The 22046-nt window shown below is 37.4% G+C and overlaps 1 protein-coding gene across 3 annotated transcripts in view; it reads left to right on the top strand.

Moving 5' to 3' along the window:
- The window catches only part of FCHSD2 (FCH and double SH3 domains 2), a 264805-nt gene that overhangs the window by 218631 nt on the left and 24128 nt on the right, over window positions 1–22046 (top strand). For all 3 annotated transcript variants that reach the window (XM_004708805.3, XM_045293192.1, XM_045293193.1), the window contains 2 exons: window positions 3695–3811; window positions 9996–10100. In XM_004708805.3, coding sequence (XP_004708862.1) covers window positions 3695–3811; window positions 9996–10100 — 222 coding nt within the window. The remainder of the gene's footprint in view (window positions 1–3694; window positions 3812–9995; window positions 10101–22046) is intronic.

Raw genomic sequence — 22046 nt, forward strand, 5'->3', positions numbered from 1 at the left:
CCACATTTGCTTATGCATCGCTTTGTCATCAGCGATCATGTCGGGAAGGTGAGCATCATGGAATGCCAGATTAATAGAACAAAGTGTTCTTGCATTGAGGGAGTACTTGAGTGGAGGTCTAATGTCCATCTGCTATCTTAATGCTAAACCAAAAATATATGCACATATATCTATTTCCCCATCATCACATATAAATCTATTTACATATGTACTTGCCTTTATCTAGACTTCTATAAGTATCCTTTGCCTCCTGGTTCTTTCCTCTGTTTCCTTTACTTTCCTCTTGTCCCACCATCATGTTCAGCCTTCATTCAGGTTTAGTAATTCCTCACTGCTACATTGCCCTTGATTAAGCCCCACTAGGCATCCTATGCCCTTTTCTCAATTGATTTTAGTTCACTTGTTGTTCCCTTGTCCCTGGGTTGGTTTCCATCCCCCACTTCCTTTCTCCCATCTCCCCTTCTCCCGTATCCCCCCTAGAACCATTGGACCCATTGTTTTCATCTCCGAATTATTTATCCCGCCTATCTTATCTAGCTAGATAGACATGCAGATACATTAATAAGCTCAAAAACCCGGCAAAGTCAAATAAAACTTCAAATGAGAAATCTCAAGCCCTGAAAAGAGTGGTGAATTAGCTAGGATGATAGAGCTGAATCTCTTTGGAGATGAAAGTATGTCAGATTTTAATGGTTTTTTTAAGGAACCAACATAATTAAGTATTTTTTTATATACGAGGTGGTACCCCCCCCCAAAAAAATCGGAATTTCCCCCCCCTAAAGCTATGTATTTTAAACATTTTTAAAAGAAAACAACCTTATCACCTTCAAAGTACTCTCTATTACACTTAATACATTTGTCAAATCTGTGATTCCATTGTTGGAAACATTTTTCAAACTCATTTGTTTGGATGGCTGACAGCACCTCCCTGGTTTTTTTCTTTACTTCTTCTATGTTGTCAAATCGCTGTCCTTTCATGTCCATCTTCATTCCCAAAAAACAAAAAATAAGTTGCATGGAGGGAGATCGGGTGAACAAGGTGCGTTGGGAAGGAGAGGCATGCTGGTTTTGCCAAAAACTGCCGCACTGAGATGGCTACGTGGGCAGGTGCATTGTCGTGGTGGCAAAACCAGTCCCCTGTCTGCCATAATCAGGCCTTTTTTGTCACACACTGCTATGCAGTCTTTTCAAAACCTCTAAATAGAAAGCTTGATTAACAGTTTGACCTGGTAGAACGAACTCCAAATGCACTTATCCCCTCACATCAGAAAAACAAATGAGCATCGTTTTTTTGGGGGGGTACCCCTTGTATAAGAAATACCTTAATTTGATACTTCAAATGAATTTATTTCCTCAGTCATTCATTTGAATGGATTCTGTAGTGGGTATTTAAACATGAAGGGGATTGTGTAAGTGGTTAAACTAGAGTCTTAGATAATGTAACCCTAACGTCAGCCATATTAAAATGCATAGCACTTAATAAATTCTTTTTCTCTGTTCCTCATTCTTGGTCTCACCATCCGCACCCCCTCCGCACACACAGAAATCCTGCCCTTCCTTATTGGAAACTGATTCTAATGCAATTATTCTCTTCCTCTGAAAGAATCGTTGTAATAGTTTAGTAACATGGCTATCACTTTGGGGTTTCAGGGGTAGAAGATTAAGTTATATTAATTTAACCAAGAATGCCAAGATTAAGGTAGTACTCAGGCTTTCTTTGCCTCGAGAAAAGTGGGAAACACACATACACAGTATAATGAGGTATTTGCTGGGTGCAGTGACCACTCAATAATGTCTAATAAATGAGTGCAGGAATAAAATAGAGATTGCCGTCTGTATGTGTTTTCAACAATAGCACAGCAAAAAATACACGTAAGAAGAGAAAAAGTGTAGGAAACCTGAATTTATCTGGAATCATCATGGAAGATTTCACAGAAATAGTATCATTTGAACTGAAATTTGAAGAATGGCTAGTTTTTTTCCCTGGTCAAAATATAGAAAAGTTACCATAACTAAAATTAGCAGGGTTCAAAAGCATAGGCTTTTAAAAAAGAATTTTATTGACATATACCGTATATACTTGTGTATAAGCCGAGTTTTTCAGCACATTTTTTGGTGCCGTTTTTGTGGTAAAATTAGGTGCTTTGACTGATATTTGGATCGGCTTATACTCGAGTATATGTGGTAATTCACATCCTATAATTCAATAGTTCAATCATATTTTAAAAAAGAGTTGTGTAATGATGAACACAATCCATTTTATGGCATTTTCTTCTTTCGTGTACTCATTTGTTAGCTCCTCTTTCCCCGCTAACCTCCCCTGCCTTTCCCTAGAGTTTTGTTTTAATTGGCATTTGCTTTCCAGGGAAAAGCCTGTCTGCTTATGAACATTGGCTGCTAAAATGTGTAAGATTTCTAAAATGATCAGCCCATTTAGTTGGTCTCCTTACTTTGTAGTAGGGTACCCAAATTGACTAAACAAATGAAAACTGTCCTTGCTAAAGGTCGACGGGGAAGTCATCTTCGGGTCATGCATATGTTTGCGTTGGTGGTGTTGGCATGGTGATTTTTGGGGGGCAGGGGTATTTTTATTTTAGCCATTTTAAACCTAATAATCATATTGCATATGTCACTTTAAAAATGGTAAAATTAAATATATGAACTTTTTTCAGAACCAGGCTACAATGATATTTAATAGTATAGTAGCAATGATCTTTAAATTATTAGACTTAATAGCTTATGTCATTCTTTAATATGTATAAAATATATTTTTTAAAAGAAAGGGGAAATGATAAAAGAAGGAACAAAAGATTAAGTCAATGTACCTTCTAAGATAGACTTAAGATTCCTTTCCTGGAATCAGCCAGTGCTACACCATAACCTCAAAAACTAATGATCGATGCTTGATCTTGACTTATATTGATCTTCGGAGTGGAGGTTTCATTAGAATAAAACCTCTGTGTATTGCTTAACACTCTGAGTTGAGTTTACCTATATGGAATTCTAATTTGTCAAGACCTGTGTTACAGGTACCTTCCACATGACTTTCCACGACTTGATTTCAGATAAATTAATTCATTCATATTTTAGATCTGTCTTTTTCTGCCCGAAGGATCCCAAAAGCACATCTCCCAATGAGTGACATTGTAATCTGTCCTGTTCGTTGGGTACTTCAATCTGAGTGATAGTAGTAAACCCATCAAATTAATAACAAAGCCCCACCTTTACTAATTTGAGGACATTTAGTAAGTTAGCAATAGACCTACAATGAAATTAAACCCAATATCTTGGGGAGTTTTGTTGTTGCTATTTATCATTTTGTTTTGGTTCTCTGTTCACATTGAAACTGTTGAATTGTTTGTTTCTATCTATGCAACTATTTTAGTGTCATAGTCAATTGGGATAAATACCTCTTTTTCCCTTTGCTTAGCTAGCATCCTTCACACCCAAAAGGAAATATCCAACTAGAATATGTTCATGTATAGGCATGTAAGACCAAAAAGGTTGTCATGTATAGTTTTATATTACCCTCTTCATCTTTAGGTAACTTGCTGTGACATGAGACATTGCTTCCCTAAATAGTGGAGCATGCCTGCTATTTTGCTGGTTAAATGAAGGCTTTTGATCCAATTACTAATTCATAGTGATTACAAGAAGAGTAACAATACTTTCTCTGTTCTCTCTTGTGTTGTAGAGCCGAAAATTAGAATCAGAAACTGGGACTACAGAGGAGCACAGTTTAAATAAGGAAGCTCGGAAGTGGGCCACACGCGTGGCACGTGAGCACAAAAATATTGTTCACCAACAGCGCGTAAGTGTAACAGAATCTGAGGCCATATTTAAGGAGTTGAGTTTTATTAATGTGCAAAATACCAAGGGAGAAAACGGACAGTGTAAGACAAAAAATAACAACAATAATGTATAATTGATCAAGAATTCACAAGGCTGGGAGGGTGGAGGAAGGAGGGGACAGAAAAGAAGAGCTGATACCAAGGGCTCAAGTAGAAAGAAAATGTTTTAGAAATGTTGATGGCAACAAATTTACAAGTGTGCTTAATAAAATTAAATGATGGATTGTTCCAAATTTTACAAATTGTAAAATTTTAAGAGCCCCCAATAAAATGGTTGATTAAAATAAAAAAGGAAAGGGAAAGGGAAGCAAAAAAATAATACCCCCTAAATCTTTTTAAAATAATTTCTCAGCACTCAGAGGTTATGCTGCCAGCTGTTAACTTTAATTGGGAAATTTCATAAGTCCTCATGTGACAACACAAGATAGTAAATGTAGATCCAATCATATAGATAATTACATTAAATCTAAATGGCCTAGATACTCAATTAAGCTCGAGGTTGTCTGATCACTGCATAAAAAAAGCACAACCTGCCTGCCCTGTGTCAGTCTGGGTACTTTAGAGAAACAAATCCACAGCAACTCATGTAAAAGAGAGAGTTTTATATAAAGGTTAATTGTGCATCAAGAGAACATCACAACCCAGTGCTGCCCAAGCCCACATGTTCAATATTCACCCATTAACCCATGTGTCCAACAGCAGTCCACAAAGTCCTCCTCCATCTCACAAAGCAGACGCAATGATGCCGACTGCAGGAGGAAAGTCAAGTAAGTGAATGTGTAAACATCTCAGTGCTGGCAGGAGTCTCCACACGGTGCTCCATCACCCAGGGCTGCATCGGGGTAGGTCCATGTGGCTTCTCCTTGGGGTTGTCTTGCAGGGAGTCAGCCTTGCAAGCTGAAGCAGGGAACTGCTAAGGCAGCTGCACCCTGGTGCGACCATCACAAAGCAAGAGAAATGAGACTCGAAAGGCGAGGCTCACCAAGCCATCTATCCCTCCGCCCTTTAATTAATCCCACCTGTGTTTATCGGCCAGGTTGGCACAATAAACTAACTAACTCATGCTCTCAGACAGAGGGCACTGGAAAGTGGATTACGTCAGTTATAACTTAAAAACTCACTGCCCCCCAAAATAAATAAATAAATTCTAAAAATAGAAAACAGCTCACTGCCATCGAGTTATTCTAACTGATAGCAACCCTGTAGGACAGGGTAAAACTGGCCTGGCGGGTTCATAAGATTGTAACTCTTTATGGGAGTAGGAAACCTCATCTTGTTCCCAACTGCAATAGTCAGATTAAAGTTTAACATATCCTTTGTTTTCCCTCTTTGACCCAGTTTTAATTTGTTCTGTGCTTTCTCTTGGGAGACGGGGAATCAAAACCCATTTTACATTTATATTTATATTTACTTATATTTTTAAATAAAAAGAAAAGCATTTTAAATACAAAGCCATGGACAGATTAAAAGAAAAAGATTGAAAAAAGATATACCATACATATACTAATATTCAAAGTGTACTTTAAGGTAATTATTATGAAGAGATAAAGACATACATTTTATGATGGTGAGGTGAAATATAAACTTATTAACTGCTCTTGGGACCATTTCAACTCATAAAGATTCTATAGGTCGGGGTAAAATGGCCCCATCAAATTACCGGGGCTGTAAATCTTGAAGAAAGCAGACTGCCACAACTTTCTCCCACTGAGCAGCTGGTGGGTTCACACTGCTACCCTTTCTATTAGCTGCAAGTGCTTATCTACAGCACCACCACAGCACCTTTCAGCAAGAAAACACCATACTTTGATATCTTTTGCATTTAGTTCACAGAACCTCATTATATATATAAAGCAACATTTGATAGAACTGAAAGAAATTGATACAATTATGATTTCAGTTAGTGATTTTAAGTAAATTTTATAACTGATAGTCATAAAATCAGTAAAGTTATACAAGACTGAGCAATAATATCAACACAAGTACATATTGAACATTCACCAAGACAGACCATGTGCCTGTGCCATAATAAAGGAAAAATAATAATAAAGCCAAAATAAATTCCAATTTTAAATAATTGGAATTATAGAGTGTGATTAAAGTAAATAAGAATTGAATTAATTTTTGAAAAATCCTCAAACATTAAAAAATCATAAGACATGTTTCCAAATAATTCACAGGCCAAAGGAAGGGTCAGACAGAAAAAAGAAGGAACAGGTGGTGGACCAAATTGGAATCCCTGGGTTACATCACGGTGTATAGGTAAATTAGTGTACTGTATATACTCATGTATAAGCCGACTTTTTTGGCACATTTTAAATGCAGTTTTTATGGTAAAATTAGGTGCCATGGCTGATACTCAGATTGGTTTATACTTGAGTATATATGGTAATTCAGTTCTTTTCAATTATTTCATTCTTTTCACCTCTGTTCTTCTTTGGACACCAATAGTAAATGTAACTAATAATTCTTGTAACCCAAACATTTAGAGCTCTCACATAGTAAAAACTATATTCCTCCATACTGCCTATTCTACCCAAGGTTTCAGACACTCAACAAGTTTGCAGGTTCCTTCCAACATACTGACCTGCTTGCTACAAATTTGGGATTTTTTGCTGCGTCTGGTTTAAAATCAGAAAAGGTGTATGTCAGAGTTGTATTCTTTTACCATATTATTCAATCTGTATGCTGAGCAAATACTTTGAGAAGTGGACTATAGGAAGAAGAATGTAGTAACAGTATTAGAGGGAGACCCATTAACAACCTGCTGTATACAGATGGCACAACCTGGCTTACTGAAAGTGAAGAGAACTTGAAGCCCTCACTTAGGAACAGCAACATCTATAACCTTCAGTGTGGAATACATCTCAGGTAAAACAAAAATCCTCACAACTGGACCCATAAGCAACATCATGATAGAGAAAATATTAAAGTTCTCTAGGAATACACTTACATGAATCTACAAGCATGGTCATGGAAGTAACAGTCACGAAGTCAAGCAGCATATGCACTGGGCAAATCTGCCAAAGAAATCTTTGAACTGAAAGAGCAAAAGTGTCACTTTGAAAACTAAGGTACACCTGACCGAAGCTGTAGTAACTTCAATCACCTCTTATGCAGGCACGCAAAACCTGGACAGTAAATAAGGAGGACCCCCCAAAGAATTGATCTCTTATATCATGATATTGGCAAAGAATACTGACTATACCATGAACTTCCAGGAGGATGAACAAAGAAATTCAGCCTGAGTACTTCTCAGGAGTATGAATGACAAGACTTCATCTCATGTACTTTGGACATGTTGTCAGGACTAGCTCTTGAAGAAGGACATCAGGCTTGGTAAAATAAACGTCAGCAAAAGAGAGAAAGACTTTCAACAAGATGTGATGGCATACTGGCTGTCACAGTGGACTCTAACATAGAACAATTGTGAAAGACAGTGCAGGACCAGGCCATGGTTGCATATAAGGTCACTGTGATTTGAAGCCAACTCAGTAGTACCCAACAGCAAACACTGAGTTTGAGGGCCCCCAGGGCTCCCTTCATGTCTGACTTAACAATTCTCACCACTTCCTCGGGGTTGATAATTTGCTAGAATGACTCCCAGAGAAATTAGGACCGTGCTGTACTTATGAATGTAGTTTTACTACAGCAAAAGTGATAAAAATGAGGGGACACATAGGACAAAGTCTGAGGAGGCTCCCAGCACAGAACTTCTGTACCTCAAAAAGAGATGTGCTGCCTTTCTGTTAATGGATTGGATGTGACCCCCAAAATATGTGTCAACTTGACTAAGCTATAATTCTCGGGATTGTATAATTATCCTTCATTTTATGATCTGATGTAATTATCCTGTGTGCTAAATATATACTAGACTTTACTAGTAACCTCTATGATTAACTTGTATGGATTGCAGTTCTAACATTTTTTAAAATCCCCACACTAGAGCAATAAGTAGCATGATAAACAGAAAATATTGAAGTTGTCAAAAATTTAACTTTGCTTGGGTTTATAGCTGACACTCATAGAAACAGCAGTTAAGAAATCACATGGTATATTGCATTGGGCAAATCTGCGAAGAATTGCTATAAAGTCTTACAAAGCATAATCTGTTAAATAGATATGACCAGGCACTCTCATGAAAAACACTTTAAATACTGGAGAGATTCAAATGTTTTAGATAGCAGCCATGAGGAATCAAGGACAAGTACTAACTTCTTTGGGTAATGGTCATTGTAAACTCCACATAAAGGAAATAAGAAAAGACTTTGGTCTGAATGAAACAACTGGAATACTACAGGTTAGGCAGTACTTGCAGGAATATACTGCCTTAAATGCTTATTACTTTAAAAACATTTCAAAACAATAAGCTTTTACTTTAAGATAGAAAAAGAAATTAAACCCACAGTACATAGATTGAAAGAAATAATAATTGGAGTAGAAATGGCACACATAACTTCCTAAAATGTAAGCATACTTGATGATCATGTGAATTTCCTATTTCTAGCGTAACACATTACCACAAACTTAACATACTAAATGACCTAGATTTATTAGCTCATATTTCTGTAGGTCAGAAGTCTGTGAGCTTGGCTGGTTGATGTATTTCAGCTCTTAAACTCCCTGCCATTGATTCTACTCCGACTTACAGCAAGGGTTGGGCTGCGATCCACATGGCCGGCAGTTCAAAACCACCAGCTGCTAGCAGGGGGGTGGGGTGGGGGTGTAGTGGGGATAGGGTCACTATGAGTCAGCATTGACTTGATGGCAGTGAGTTTTTAGTTTTTTTGATTTGTAGGACAAAGTAAAACTGCCCCTTTGGGTTTTCAAGATTGTAACTCTTTCTTTATCAACCCAAAACATGGCTGAATCACAGTACCTACCAGCCTGGACTCTTATTTAGAGACCCTAAGGAGTGTCCACTCCAAACTCATGTCAGGATCCAGTTCCTTACATCTGTCATTCCTTGAAGCTGTTCTCTCTGATCTTTGCACATAAGCCTCTACATATCAGAGCCAGCAATGGTGTATTGAAGCCTTCTAAAGGTATGAAATCTCTTGGGCTTTCCCTTCTGGCAAATATCTCACTCCAGCTGGAGAAAGTTCTCTGTTTTAAGGGCCCCAAAATTAGAAAAATGGACAGAGTATACTAAGTGGCCATTGTTGTTAAGATAGGAAAATAGGCTCTTGTACAGTGCCAGGGGTGGGTTAAATTTGGTAATGTCTTTTATTAAAATGTACAATTTCCATGTATCTATTTTATCCTAAAAAAAAAAACAAAAAACCCATGTACATTGAAGTACTTCATGAGGTTGTTTGTATAGTGCTATTTATAATGTCAGTAAATTTGAAAATTCAAACACAAAAGAAGAGGTATAAATAGCATATAGTACAGTTAAATTATCTTCATTATCTGTATAAGCCTAAGTTCAATCTACCCATACAAACATAAAAAGGTTTATTAAACATAATGGAAAATAACACAATATATATCAATTTTCCTTATTTTTTAAATAGAAAATTTCTATTTGTATAGCTATATAAAATGCATAAGAAATTATCTTTTAAAATACATGTAAATTGATGTATCAGTGGTGAAGAATGCATGTTGAGATGTGTAGGTATAGCAGACTACTACTTTTTATGCAATCTGAATAAGTTAGTATAGAATATGCTAATGTTGATTACCAGGTGTTCATATTGTACTATATATATGTAAATTACCTTTGGTGACGGAAGGGTGCATAGAACTTCCCTCTGTCAGTGGTTCTCAACCTTCCTAATGCCACGACTCTTTAATACAGTTCCTCATGTTGTGGCGACACCCCCCCAACCATAACATTATTTTTGTTGCTACTTCTTGACTGTAATTTTGCTACTGTTATGAATCAGGCGACCCCTGTGAAAGGTTCATTTGACCCCCAAAGGGGTCGCAACTCACAGTTTGAGAACCGCTGCTGTATTGCTTTGCAACTACCTGTGGGCCAAAATTATTTCAAGATTTAAAATAAATGAAAAAAAATTAAAGGTAAAAAGTCATGGCCATTAGCAAATAAAAGTCTTTTGAATTATCCAAATAATCTAGTCACTTAAAGATAAACTAGCAAAGGGACCACAGTCATTATGTTCCTGTTTTCTTTAACAGGTTCTAGATGAGCTGGAATGTCATGGAGCTGCAGCGTCTGAACAGAACCGAGCAGAACTGGACCAGAAAATAGAGGAAGCTAGAGAGAATATCCGTAAGGCAGAGGTGAGACGGCAGCTTGTTCGGGCCTCTTGCCGGCTCCAAAAACAGTCACAATTGTGATGCGCACTCTTAGGGTTCATTAACTTGATGATGATGATGATGATGATGCATCATGTTTATGTGTGTCCATAGTATTACTTACTGAGTTTCTGCCTTGCACAAGGTAGCACATGTATGTACAAGGGGAGCTTGAAAATTTTTATGGAACAAAAAAGATCTAAAGATAATAGAATTTATCCACAAACTTTTAAAAGTCTTTTGATATGTTAAACAGCCCCCACCCCAAGAAAATTCCGTCTAGGGGACAAACAGTCCAAGTCAGTTGGAATGGCAGAGTCTGCAAAGATAATGGTTGGCTTTGGTGAGTAGCAACTGGGGTCTTAAAAAGCTCGTGAGCTGCCATGTAAGGTACTATTGTTGGTCTCTCCCCATCTGGAACAAAGAATGAAGAAAATGGAGCATTCAAGGAAATAATCCAAAGGACTAATGGATCACATGAACAGAAATCTCCATGACCCTGAGACCAGAACTAGAGGTTACCAGGCTACCACTACTAAGTTCCCTGGAAAGAATCACATTAGAAGTTCCTGAATAGAGTAGGAGAAAATGTGGGACAAAACTCAACATCATAAAAATGACCAGGCTTACTAGTCAGAGCCTTTTGGAACCTCCAAGACTCTTCAGGGTCTGGAAATGAACTCAGCCCCATGGCTCAATTTTTAGCCAAACAATAATTACATGAGGGAAACAATAATACTAATGAGGCACGTACACTTTAAAATAGTCAATAACTTCAGATCAAAGGGGCAGTGTTTACCCAACGACAAAGCTCAGACCGAGTTAGGAAAGGAGGAAGAGTGGAAGGAAGAGCCACAGGGAGGAAGTGGGATTAGTGGTGTTGCATTGTGGGAATTAAAATCAATGACATGAAACAAACAAAATGTAAATTGTTTGAAAAAATAGTATGTTCAAAAGAAAAACTAGTATATTCTATAAATTTACCTAATCCAAAATAAGTTTTATGTTTGTTTTAAATCTGAACTTGATATAAAGAGTTAAGAGTCATGAATGAGACTACATTACAAAACAAAAGAATTGAGAGGCAATGAAGATATTACTTTTAACATTTTTACAAAGTGTGAAGGGGCTTCAAAATGTTCGGGAGAAAATTCCATTATCTTTTAATTCCATTTTTCCATGAACTCTTTGAAGCCCCTTTATACCTAATACATCAATCAAGTTAATAGTATAGAAAAATGGTATAAGGTCAGAGCCTTCAGGGATGTGAATGGTCTTGCTCTCAGAGTACATTGTAAGGTGGATTACTGCAGATGTAGTCAGGTTAAAATGTGACACTTTATCATTTGATGCATTTTATATTTGTTCAAATTTTTAATATTTTCTGCTTTTTTTTCTATTGAGGTTTTCTGTTTTATTTTGTCCTTGCTGTTTGCTGTCATTGCTGTTTTGTTTTGGCTTTATATGTTTTTCTATCTATGAAATCCAGAATAGGTAAATCTATAGAGATAGTAACTGAATTAATCGGTTCCGAGGGGCATGGTAGGGAAAGTTACAGGGAAACGGGGAGCTAACAACAATGAGCACAAGAAAAAAGAAAATTTCCTGAAATTTATTGTGGTGATGATTGCACAACTTTTTAAAATACATTGGAACTATTGAATTGTATGATGTTGGTTATATGCCAATACAACCGTTTTAAAAATGCTTATATATGAGACCAGATAGCAACAATTACTTAAAAGTAAAGATAAGAATGTAAGAAGACAGGGAAACTAGATTAATGGAAACAGAACAACCAGAATGGAAATAATGAGAATACTCACAATTATGAAGAATGTAACCAATGTCACTGAGCAACTTGTATAAAGAGTACTGAATGGGAGCCTAAACATCTCTGCAAATCTTCACTGAAAATACAATAAAATACTGCTTTTTCAAAAATTAAAAAAAAGAATAATAAAAAAATTTCTTTAAAGAAAAATGGTGTAAGGTCAGAGCCCAGAAAACTCTCGTTTACCTGGAAGGATCTTTGCAATCAGAGACACGGGTTGGGCTTTTAAGAATGATGAAAGACTTGGTTAAGCAACAGCCTACTACCATCTAGTCTATTTCCAACTCATAGTGACCCTATATAGAATTTCTGTGTTAGTCTGGTAGACTAGACAAACAAATCCAGGGACATTCATATGTGTACAAGAGAGAGCTTTATATACAAGAGCAATTGAATATTGAGAAAACATCCGAGCCGAGTCCAGATCAAGTACCTAAGTCCAATATTAGCCCATATGTCCGATACCAATCTATAAAGTCCTCTTCAGACTCATGAAACACATGCAATGGTGCTGATTGCAGGAAGATCACAGGCTAGTGGGTGGAAAGCCTTATGGATCCAGTGGCTGTAGAAGCATCTCAGCACTGGCATGAGTCTCCATGTGGCTCCTCCAGCTCTAGGGCTATGGCTGCATCAGTGTTGCTCCATCAGGCTTATCGTCAGTAATGTCTCACAAGGAGTGAGTGAGCTGGCCTTCAGTGAGCTACTTATCTCTGTGGCGCCTCTCAATGAGGTCAAGTTGCGGCTTAATTGACAGGCTAGACTCCACCCCTTCACAAATTGACACCAGATTATGTAACTATCACAGTTTCATAGGCTATAAATCGAACTGCTCAAGAAAAGGGTGTGTGTGAGAGAGAGATAGAGCAGTAGGTTTCTATATTGTGAGATCATGGGACCTTTGAGGATTGAATGAAGGTTATGAAACCAATTCTACCAGAAACCAAAAAAATGTGTATTTTGTGTATTACATCGCAGAACTTCATGTGTCCCAAGCTAATACTTCCTGACCTACAGGAGAGCTTGAGATGGGAAGCAATGAAGTATTAGTAAGGGAAGAAGACCTAAGATGTAGTTTAGCAGTTGGATTTGATTAGAGTGGAGGATGTTTCTAAGGAAGTAAGTATGTTGTTATTTTTAGGTACCATCCAGTAGGTTCCAAATCACAGCAACCCTGTGTACAAGAGAACAAAGCACTGCATCACTCTCACAACTGTTGCTGTACTTGACCTCATTGTTGCAGCTGCTGTGATACTAGCCGGTCTTTCTTGTAGGTCCATGGATACTCTTGTTTCACTGCCTGTGTTGCTGATCCCATACTATTTGAAACATGAGCTCCTTCTCCAGGAATGATCCCTCCTGAGAACATATCCAAAGAATCAAAGTATATGAGACAGTCTCACCATCCTCACTTAAGGAACATTCTGGTCGTACTTTTTCCAACACATTTGTTTATTCTAGTGGCAGTTCATGGTATATTCATTATTCTTCACGAACCCATAATTCAAATGCATCAATTTTTCCATCTTCTTGAGCAACCATTTGAGATCTTCTTTTCATCGCTTTTACTTCATCGTGTCTTCCATTCACTTTACTCTCTGTTCAAGAGCAAGTTTCTGAATCTCAAGGTAGCCATTTTTGTCTTGTCTTTTTTTTTTTAACAAACAAGTGGTGGTTTTATTTATTTTTTTGTCTTGTCTTTTTATTTAACAGTTTTATTAGCACTTTACCCACATTTCATACAATTCAATAATTAAATCATATCAAGAAGAGTTGTACAATTATCACTAGATTCAATTTCTTTTTAATAACCTTTTGTTTTCATATATGATGTCATCCCACAACTTGTCTGGTCTTTAGTGATTTGTAAACAATGCTTCAACTTTATTCTGAGATGGTCTGTAAATCTATGAGAGATATACTCAAGTTTGTACTTTGGCTCTTATGGACTTGCTTTCATTTTCTTCAACTTGAACTTGCATATGAGCAGTGGATGGATTACTCTTATTGACCTTATCTTTAAGCTCATAATCGCTGTTTATGTTGTTGAAAAGACTTGTTTGCAAGAATATGTCATAGCAAAACTCAGTCATGTGAGAGAATCTTTATTTCCAAATTTCACATTGCATATACCAGTAATTATCAATGGATCTTAATTACATGTATCTTCAATTTCTTTATCTTTGGCATTAGTAGTTGATATGTTAATTTGAAGAATAGTGATACTAGCTGGTCTTGTCGGTCCATAGATATTCTTGTTTCACTGACTGTTGCACAGAATTATTATAGGCGGTAAGTAAACTCTTGCGAAGGAAGTGTATACACTGTGTATATATCTACTTGACTGCAATGTGACAAGGAGATATAGGGTAGGCATTTTTTAAAAAAGACTAAGGTATTGTTCAGCTCTCTGGGATATTGTGTTCGTATACAGAACATAAGCCATGTTCCTAATATTAAAGATACCTAAAACTATAAAGCATAAATGCCAAGGTCTATGTAGAATACTTCAGAAGCTCCAAGGGCACAGAGATTTCTTTAGAAGGGGCCATTAGGACTAGAACCACATAAAAAAATAAGACTTAAGTCGAATATTGACAGATGTTGTCAGGTGCTACTGTGTTAGTCCGGGTAGACTAGAGAAACAAGTTCATAGAAACTCATACGTGTATAAGAGAGAGTTTTATATAAAGGGTAATTGTACATTAAGAAAGCATCCCAACCCAATCTAGTCCAAGCCCATAAGTTCGATATGCCCATATGTCCAAAACCAATCTATCAAGCCCTCTGCAGACCCATGAAACACCTGCAATGATGTCGAATGCAGGATGGTCACAGGCCTGTGGGTAGAAAGTTTTTGGATCCAGTGGTGCTGTAAGCATCTCAGTGCTGGCATGGGTCTCTATGTGGCTTCTTTGATTTCACAGGTCTGGTTGCATCAGGGTAGGTTAAGGTGACTAGACGTCCCGCTTTTGGTGGACAGTCCCGATTTTTGGCATTTTTAAAAAAGTCCTGATTTTTGGAAAGAATGCACAACAAGCTAGGGAACGGTCTATTTGGTCCATATAGACCAAATTTTTAATCAAGAACACCCCTCTCCCCCAGTCAATGGTGTCCCGCTTTAAATCTGGTCACCTTATAGTAGGTCCATGTGGCTTCTCCAGCTCAGGGCACCAGTGTACTTCCATGTGTCTTGTCAGCTACAATGTCTCCCAGGGAGTGAGCAGAGAGAGAGAGTGAGATGTCTTCCGCCTCCAAGGAGCAAGTTCAGGAATTCCCAGAAATCTCAGTAGGCCATGCCCACACAGAGGCCTCATTGGCTATGACAGACTAGACTCTACTCCTTCATTCTAAATCCTCTCAGGCCCCAAATTGACACCAGATTATGTAACTACCACAGCTACCAAGTAGTTTTGAACTCATAGCGACCTTATGTACAAGAGAACAAAATACTGCTGTTTCTGCACCATCCTCACAATTGTTGCTATATGTGAGCCCATTGTTCAGTCACTATGTCAATCCATCTTGTTAAGTGTCATCCTCTCTGTTTCACTGACCTCCTACTTTCCCAAGCATCATGTCCTTCTGCAGGTTCTGGTCTTTCCTGATAATGTGACAAAGTCTCCCGTTCTCACTCTGAAGGAGCATTTGTGTTAGATCAGACAATACCTCAGTCTGCCAAGTGCTGTCTTTCCTTTTTAACACTTTAAGGAGATCTTTTGTAGCTGATATGCCCAATGCAATACCTACATATTGACAGATAGGTGACAGCATTTGACTAATCAAAGAAAAGGGATAGCATTACAGCCTCAGGAAGTAGAATTTGAACCAAAAGATAGAAGCAGAAGGAAGGCAGATTTAGACTTGGTATTGGGAAATGCTTTCTGATGGTCAGATCTGCTCAACAGCAGAATTAGTTCCCTTGGAACACAGTCCAGCATGAACAGTTCCTAAGAACTGACAAGCAAGCAACTTTCAGGGTCTCTGTGCAAAGAATTCATGCACTGCTTAAGTAGTAGTTGTTGTTTGCTGTCGAATCAAGTCCAGATTCTAATGACCTTACATGACAATAGAATTGGCTCATGGGGTTTGCTAGGTTGGCACACTATTGCGATGCATGGGCTGATTATCTAAAAAATGTCAGCAGTTTGAACCCAGTAACTGCTCCTCTGGAGAAAAGATTCTGCAATCTCCTCCCATAAAGATCGAAGGTTGCAAAATCTTATAGGATGCAATTTGCTCCTCTAGATATATACAGATCTATTTTGCCCTATGGGGTCATTGTAAGTCAGAATTTAGTCAAATGGCATACAACAACAATAATCTTTACAGTAGCAGAGCACCCAGTTATTTTTAACTACAAAGCTGCTGGTGGGTTCAAACCGCTTACCTTTTGGGTAGGAACCAAGAACTTCACCATTGCCTCCCAAGATTAATTAATCTAAATTAATCTAAAGTGCTTCAGTGTTGGATGGGGTGCAAATGTGGGCAGAGAGGCAAGTAGAGCTTGCTTTTGATATAGCCCCGTGCTTGTGATCGAAACCAGAACAAGCTTGCCGTCTGCCTGGTCTAGAAGAGCCCCGTTAATAACCCCGACTGTCTTAGTTCCATTCTTATCCGCAGCCTACACAGTGTGGCAGGCAGGGCATGCAATGAATAGTCATTTTCCTCTCACTTTAGCATCACGGCCAAACCACCATACTAGGTGCTGGCCAAAGACTCTGGCAGGCCCTTGCCTAGTCTGAGAGACATTGGTTTGTGGTAGAAATATTTTTCCTGTTGTTTGTTTCTCCAAACTCTACATGAAGTTGGTTTCAGACCCTGGTGGGACAGTGGTGACTATTTTGAGACACACCTCAGAAAGTTTTCAAAGGGTGTTTTCTATTTCTAGGATCCATCCATGGTGTCAGTCAAGCTCCACCAAATCCCACCAGCCCCTGTAGCAGCAATAAATCCTATGCTTGTGTTTAGGCTGAGTGACCTGCTATTTCAGTGAATGTAACTAAACTAAACTGTGTTTGTTAGTTTAAAGCTAAAGATAGAACATAAGATTTCCACAACATAATTTCTGACCTTTCTAATACCAATATTTAAGTCTGCACTCTCAAAAATAATTTTCTTCCCCAAAATATGGACTGTGCTAAAACCATGGTAGCCTGATGCATTATTATTTTCCAGTCACAAGAATTGAAAATGTCACAGTTTTTAATACCTGAATACATGCAAACTTTAGGTAACTCTGTTATCTTAAAATGATCTCTCATTTGATTTTCATTTATCAGATAAAAAGAATACCCCAGTTTACCTTAGTCTAGAGTAGCCTTTAGAGTTAGGCAAATCCAGCCCTACTCTGAATGTTCTGTCTTGCTGTGATGTTGACTAATGAACGACTGGAGTGCCCAGTAAGGTCTCTCAGCTCTGTAAACATCCTGGAAATGTTTAGTTCATAGCTTCCAGGAGATGTTCTCTCCCAAGCAGTTACTCTGCTTGACCTCATGGAGTTGGGTGGTATTTTATATACGCTCAATTTATTATCAATATTTGTTTTGTGTATTATCCATGACAATTATAATTTTGTAATGCCTCCAATCAATGAGATAGATTGACACAATAGCAACGACAGTGCACTCACATGCTTAGCAACCATCATGAAGATGGCACAACTGGCAATTTTTTATTCTGTTCTTGCTAATGTCATTATGAGTTGAAGCCAACCTGATGGCACCTAACGAGAAGCCCCGTGTTGTCTGAAATTTGGCAGGAGAGCCCCTTCACAGTTGACATTACTCCCAGTAGTGGTTAAATACTTTTCTTGCTTTCTAGCAAAACAAGCTCTCCTAAGCTGACTTTGTATTTTCGGTCAGACTTAACCATTTCCCTGATGATTCCCCATTTCTCTTAGAGAATAATATTTCAGCACTAAGGTTTGGGCCGTAAAGATGCTTATTGCTATGAATGTCACTTTATATTGGCTCTTCCTTTGTTGTTAGTGCTAGGAATTTATTTATTTTCATCATTAATTCATATTGATATTTCTTATTTGAATTTTAAATTGTAGAATTTCTAGAATATTCAGAATATGCTGATCTCATGGAGTCGGGTCATCTTTTATAAACCCTCAACTTATTACCAATATTTATTTTGTGTATTATCAGTTATCCATCCTTCCTTGCTTTGTGCAAGATCATGGCCTTTTCCATGAACTTCTTGAAGCCTCCATCTATAACTCCTCACTGGGTCTTAAAACCAGTGTCAGTAGGTTAAAAGAATTGATCTCATAGAAAATTTATTCTCTGAGCTGCCCTATCAGAAATAATTAAAAATCAATAATGAATTTTCTGGAGATTGAATCTTAATACATTTTTTAAAAAGAAGTCTTAACTGTTAAAATTATCTAATATAATTCTGTTATTTAAAAATTAGGAACAAGTTTCCATTTGGAACTGATTAAGTTTAACTAATAATGTGTAAATGCAATAGGTTACTGTGCGAACATTTTAAATGATCTTGGAAGCTGAAGTAGCAACATAAAAATTTTACTTTGATTTAAAACAATAACATTCTGGTAATACGAGCAGTATAATTTTTGGTTTTGCAATCATGTATTCAGATCTGCATGGATGAGAAGAGAATAAAGCAAAATATTTGTATTGGGAGAAAGCCAATGTTTGGAATTAAATTATTCAAGCCCAGTAATCTGTTATGGTCTTTAAAAGCAACCCTAAACTTTATTACTAACAGAGCCATGATTTATTCTCTCATCATTCTGTATGTTGATTATGTGTTTCTTTTGCTGGTTTTCCCTAAGATTGTCGGAGTAGCTGCATACAGCGTGAGGGTTTGCCTTGGCTTTGAACCCTTTCTACCTTGTGGTCTTTCAGCCTCAGAGTCTAGACCAGCGCTTCTCAACCTGTGGGTCACGACCCCTTTGGGGGGTGGGGTGGCGAATGACCCTTTCACAGGGGTCACCTAAGACCATCGGAAACACATAAATATGTCACAATATATAATTACATATTGTTTTGTAATTAAGCGCTGTGCTTTGATTATGTTCAATTTGTAACAGTGAAAATACATCCTGCATATCAGATATTTACATTACGATTTATAACAATAGCAAAATTATAGTTATGAAGTAGCAACAAAAATAATTTTATGGTTGGGGGTCACCACAACATAAGAAACTCTATTAAAGGATCATAGCATTAAGAAGGTTGAGAACCACTGCTCTAAACTAACTTGGTTTCCTCACATGGGGTGACATTATCACAAGAGAGCAAGTCTTAGTAACTTATTAAACTTCTGCTTGCATCACATTTATGTCTCATTGACCAAAGCAAATCACACAGACAAGCCCAGAGTCAGTGTGAGTTTGAACTACACAAGATCATGGATACCAGGAGACATGATTCATCAGGAAGCGGAAATATAATAATTTGCCATAATTGGTATGACCTTGGTCAAATAGTTTTCTCATCTCTGAAATAGTTTATGATACCTACCCCAGAACTGTTTAATGGATTAAATGAAAGCTTAAAACCATAGTTCTAGAAGATAGAATAAAATTATTTCTAATAATTTTACTTTTTTTTTTCATTTGCTTTTTAAAGATATTGAAGGTAACTTGAGGTGGCAAACTATAGTATCTACCAGTACCCTGCCCTGCAAGATGCTGCCCTAGGTTAAAGTAGTTACAGCCCGTGTCTTTAGAGAAATGATCTTTTGAAGGCAAAAGAATTAAGCTTGAGTTAGATTTATAAACTTTGTAACTATCAAAATGTTTCATAAACTTGGTTATCACTTAGATGTAATTTTTATATAAAAGCTATCTATTAGGCTGCATTTTTATTGAAAATCAAAGCTAATTGGCTGTGTTTACACCAAGTATTAACTTGGGTTAACACTAAAATTATGTATTCTAAAAGATTTCCAAAACCTCTTTTTTATAAAGCTGTACTTCTTTACCAGCTCTGAAAAGATTTAACTAAGTAGTATCTAGAGTGCCATCAGGTTTACCAAGAGCTGTGATCTGTAAAAACTTTAATCCGTTGGCAAATCATTTCAGAATTCACTTGAAAACACCAAAAAAGTATGCTTTTAAACAGTTGTAAAAATAAAACCAGTTGGGACTCGACAGGCTGAGCAGCAGTGTTTATCTTGGAACTACAATTTAAATCTGAGTTTTCAAACACCCTGTTTTCTGGTTATTTGGTAAAATACTGACAAAAATAACAGTAGATTGTGAAAACGGGATTCCTTGCTGTTGAGGAAATGAGATAAATCTATGTAATTCTTAAAACATAGGTGTAAGTATTTGTGGCCTTGGCTATCACAACAAAAGCACAAGGAAGAAAAGAAAGAATAGATAAATTGGACATTATAAAAAAAATTTTAAACTATGTCCATCAAAGGATACTTGCTATTCAAGAAAGTGAAAAGTCAATCTACAGATTGAGAAAAGTATTAGCAAATTATATAAGGAACTTGTATCTAGATACATAAACTCGTAATATTTAATCATAAACAGCAGATTTCCCGATTTACAAATAGAGGACTTAAATAGATAAATGCCCAGTGAGATGCTCAGTGTTTGCAGCCATCCCATCCATGCACACTGCTCTCCAGTGGATCCCAATGCATAGGGACGCTGTAGAACAGAGCGTAACTGCTCCGAATCTTCACGTACACAGCATTTCTTCTGTCCAACAGCTGGAGAAATCAAACTACACACCCTTTGGTTAGCAGCTGAGCTCTTTAGCCACTCTGCCACCAGGGGTCCTCTATTTAGTTATCAGGAAAATGCAGATCAAAACGAGAGACCACTTCATATTTCACCTCCACTGTCTGCTGTAGCAAAAAAGGATAGATAGTAACAAGTATTGGCTAGGATGTGGAGACTTTACACTGTTGGTGTGAGTGTAAATTGGGGATACTTTAAAAAAAAATCTGGCAGTTTCTCAGAGGATTATACATAGTTACTATATGATCAAGCAATTTCCACTCCTAGAGATATATGTGCCCAAGAGAAATGTAAACAGATTCATGTGAACTCTTGCGCACAACTGTTTATAGCACAGCAGCGATCATAATCAAAAGGTGAGCACACCTCAAGTGTCCATTGATTGATGAATGAATAAACAAAATGTCACATATTTATACAGTGTAATATTTCTTTTAAAATGAGATACTGATACATGTTACAATGTGAATATACCTTGAAAACATGAGAGTGAAAGAAGCCCAACATAAAAGATCATGTTCCACATATAAAGGCAGTAGAACGCTCTAGAGATAGAATATAGATTAGTGTTCCCTGGTGCTGAGATGTTGAAGGGATTGGGGGGTGGGGGGTGGCTAAAGGGTCCACAAATTCTTTTTGTTGTCATCAAAATTTTCTGAAATCTTATATGGGTGATGGTTTCACATTCTAGATATACAAAAAGCCATTTAATTGTGGACTGTTAATGGGTGAATTGTATGATGCATGAATTATATCTTAATGAAACTTAGCAAAAAATCACTAGAGAAAAGAGCTGCAGATTTTTACAGGAATATTTGCCAAATGGGCCTTCTGCAAATTAAAATGTCAATTACCTTACATAAAGACATATAATACTCAAAACCACTGTATCATACAAAATGGTGACTTACATGAATTCTTTGACTTAAAAAAATTGATACTCACTCAACAAAAATCCAGAGGATGATCAAAATTAGTGTACAAAAGAGTTCAGTGAGCATAGATAATCATAGTAGCTTTATTCATAACTGTCAAAAATTGAAAGCAGCCCAGATATCCTTCAGTAGGTGAATGGGTAAACAAACTGGTCCTTTCATCATGGAGTATTCTTTAGTGGTAAAGAGGAATGAGCTATCAGACGTGGAAGAAGCAGACATGCATATTGCTAGGTGAAATAATCCAGCCTGGAAAAGCTGCGTACTGCACCGTTCCAGCTATGTGCCGTGGGAAAGGCATAGCTATAGCGACAGGGAGAACACTAAAAGGATCAGGATGGCCAAGCGTCCAAGGGGAAGGGACCAACCAAAACCAAACTCACTGCCATTGAGTCACTGCTGACTCATAGCTACCCCTGTGG

This window comes from Echinops telfairi, unplaced genomic scaffold, assembly GCF_000313985.2.
Source record: "Echinops telfairi isolate 266 unplaced genomic scaffold, ASM31398v2 ScPeMD7_1713;HRSCAF=2227, whole genome shotgun sequence".
NCBI lineage: Eukaryota > Metazoa > Chordata > Mammalia > Afrosoricida > Tenrecidae > Echinops > Echinops telfairi.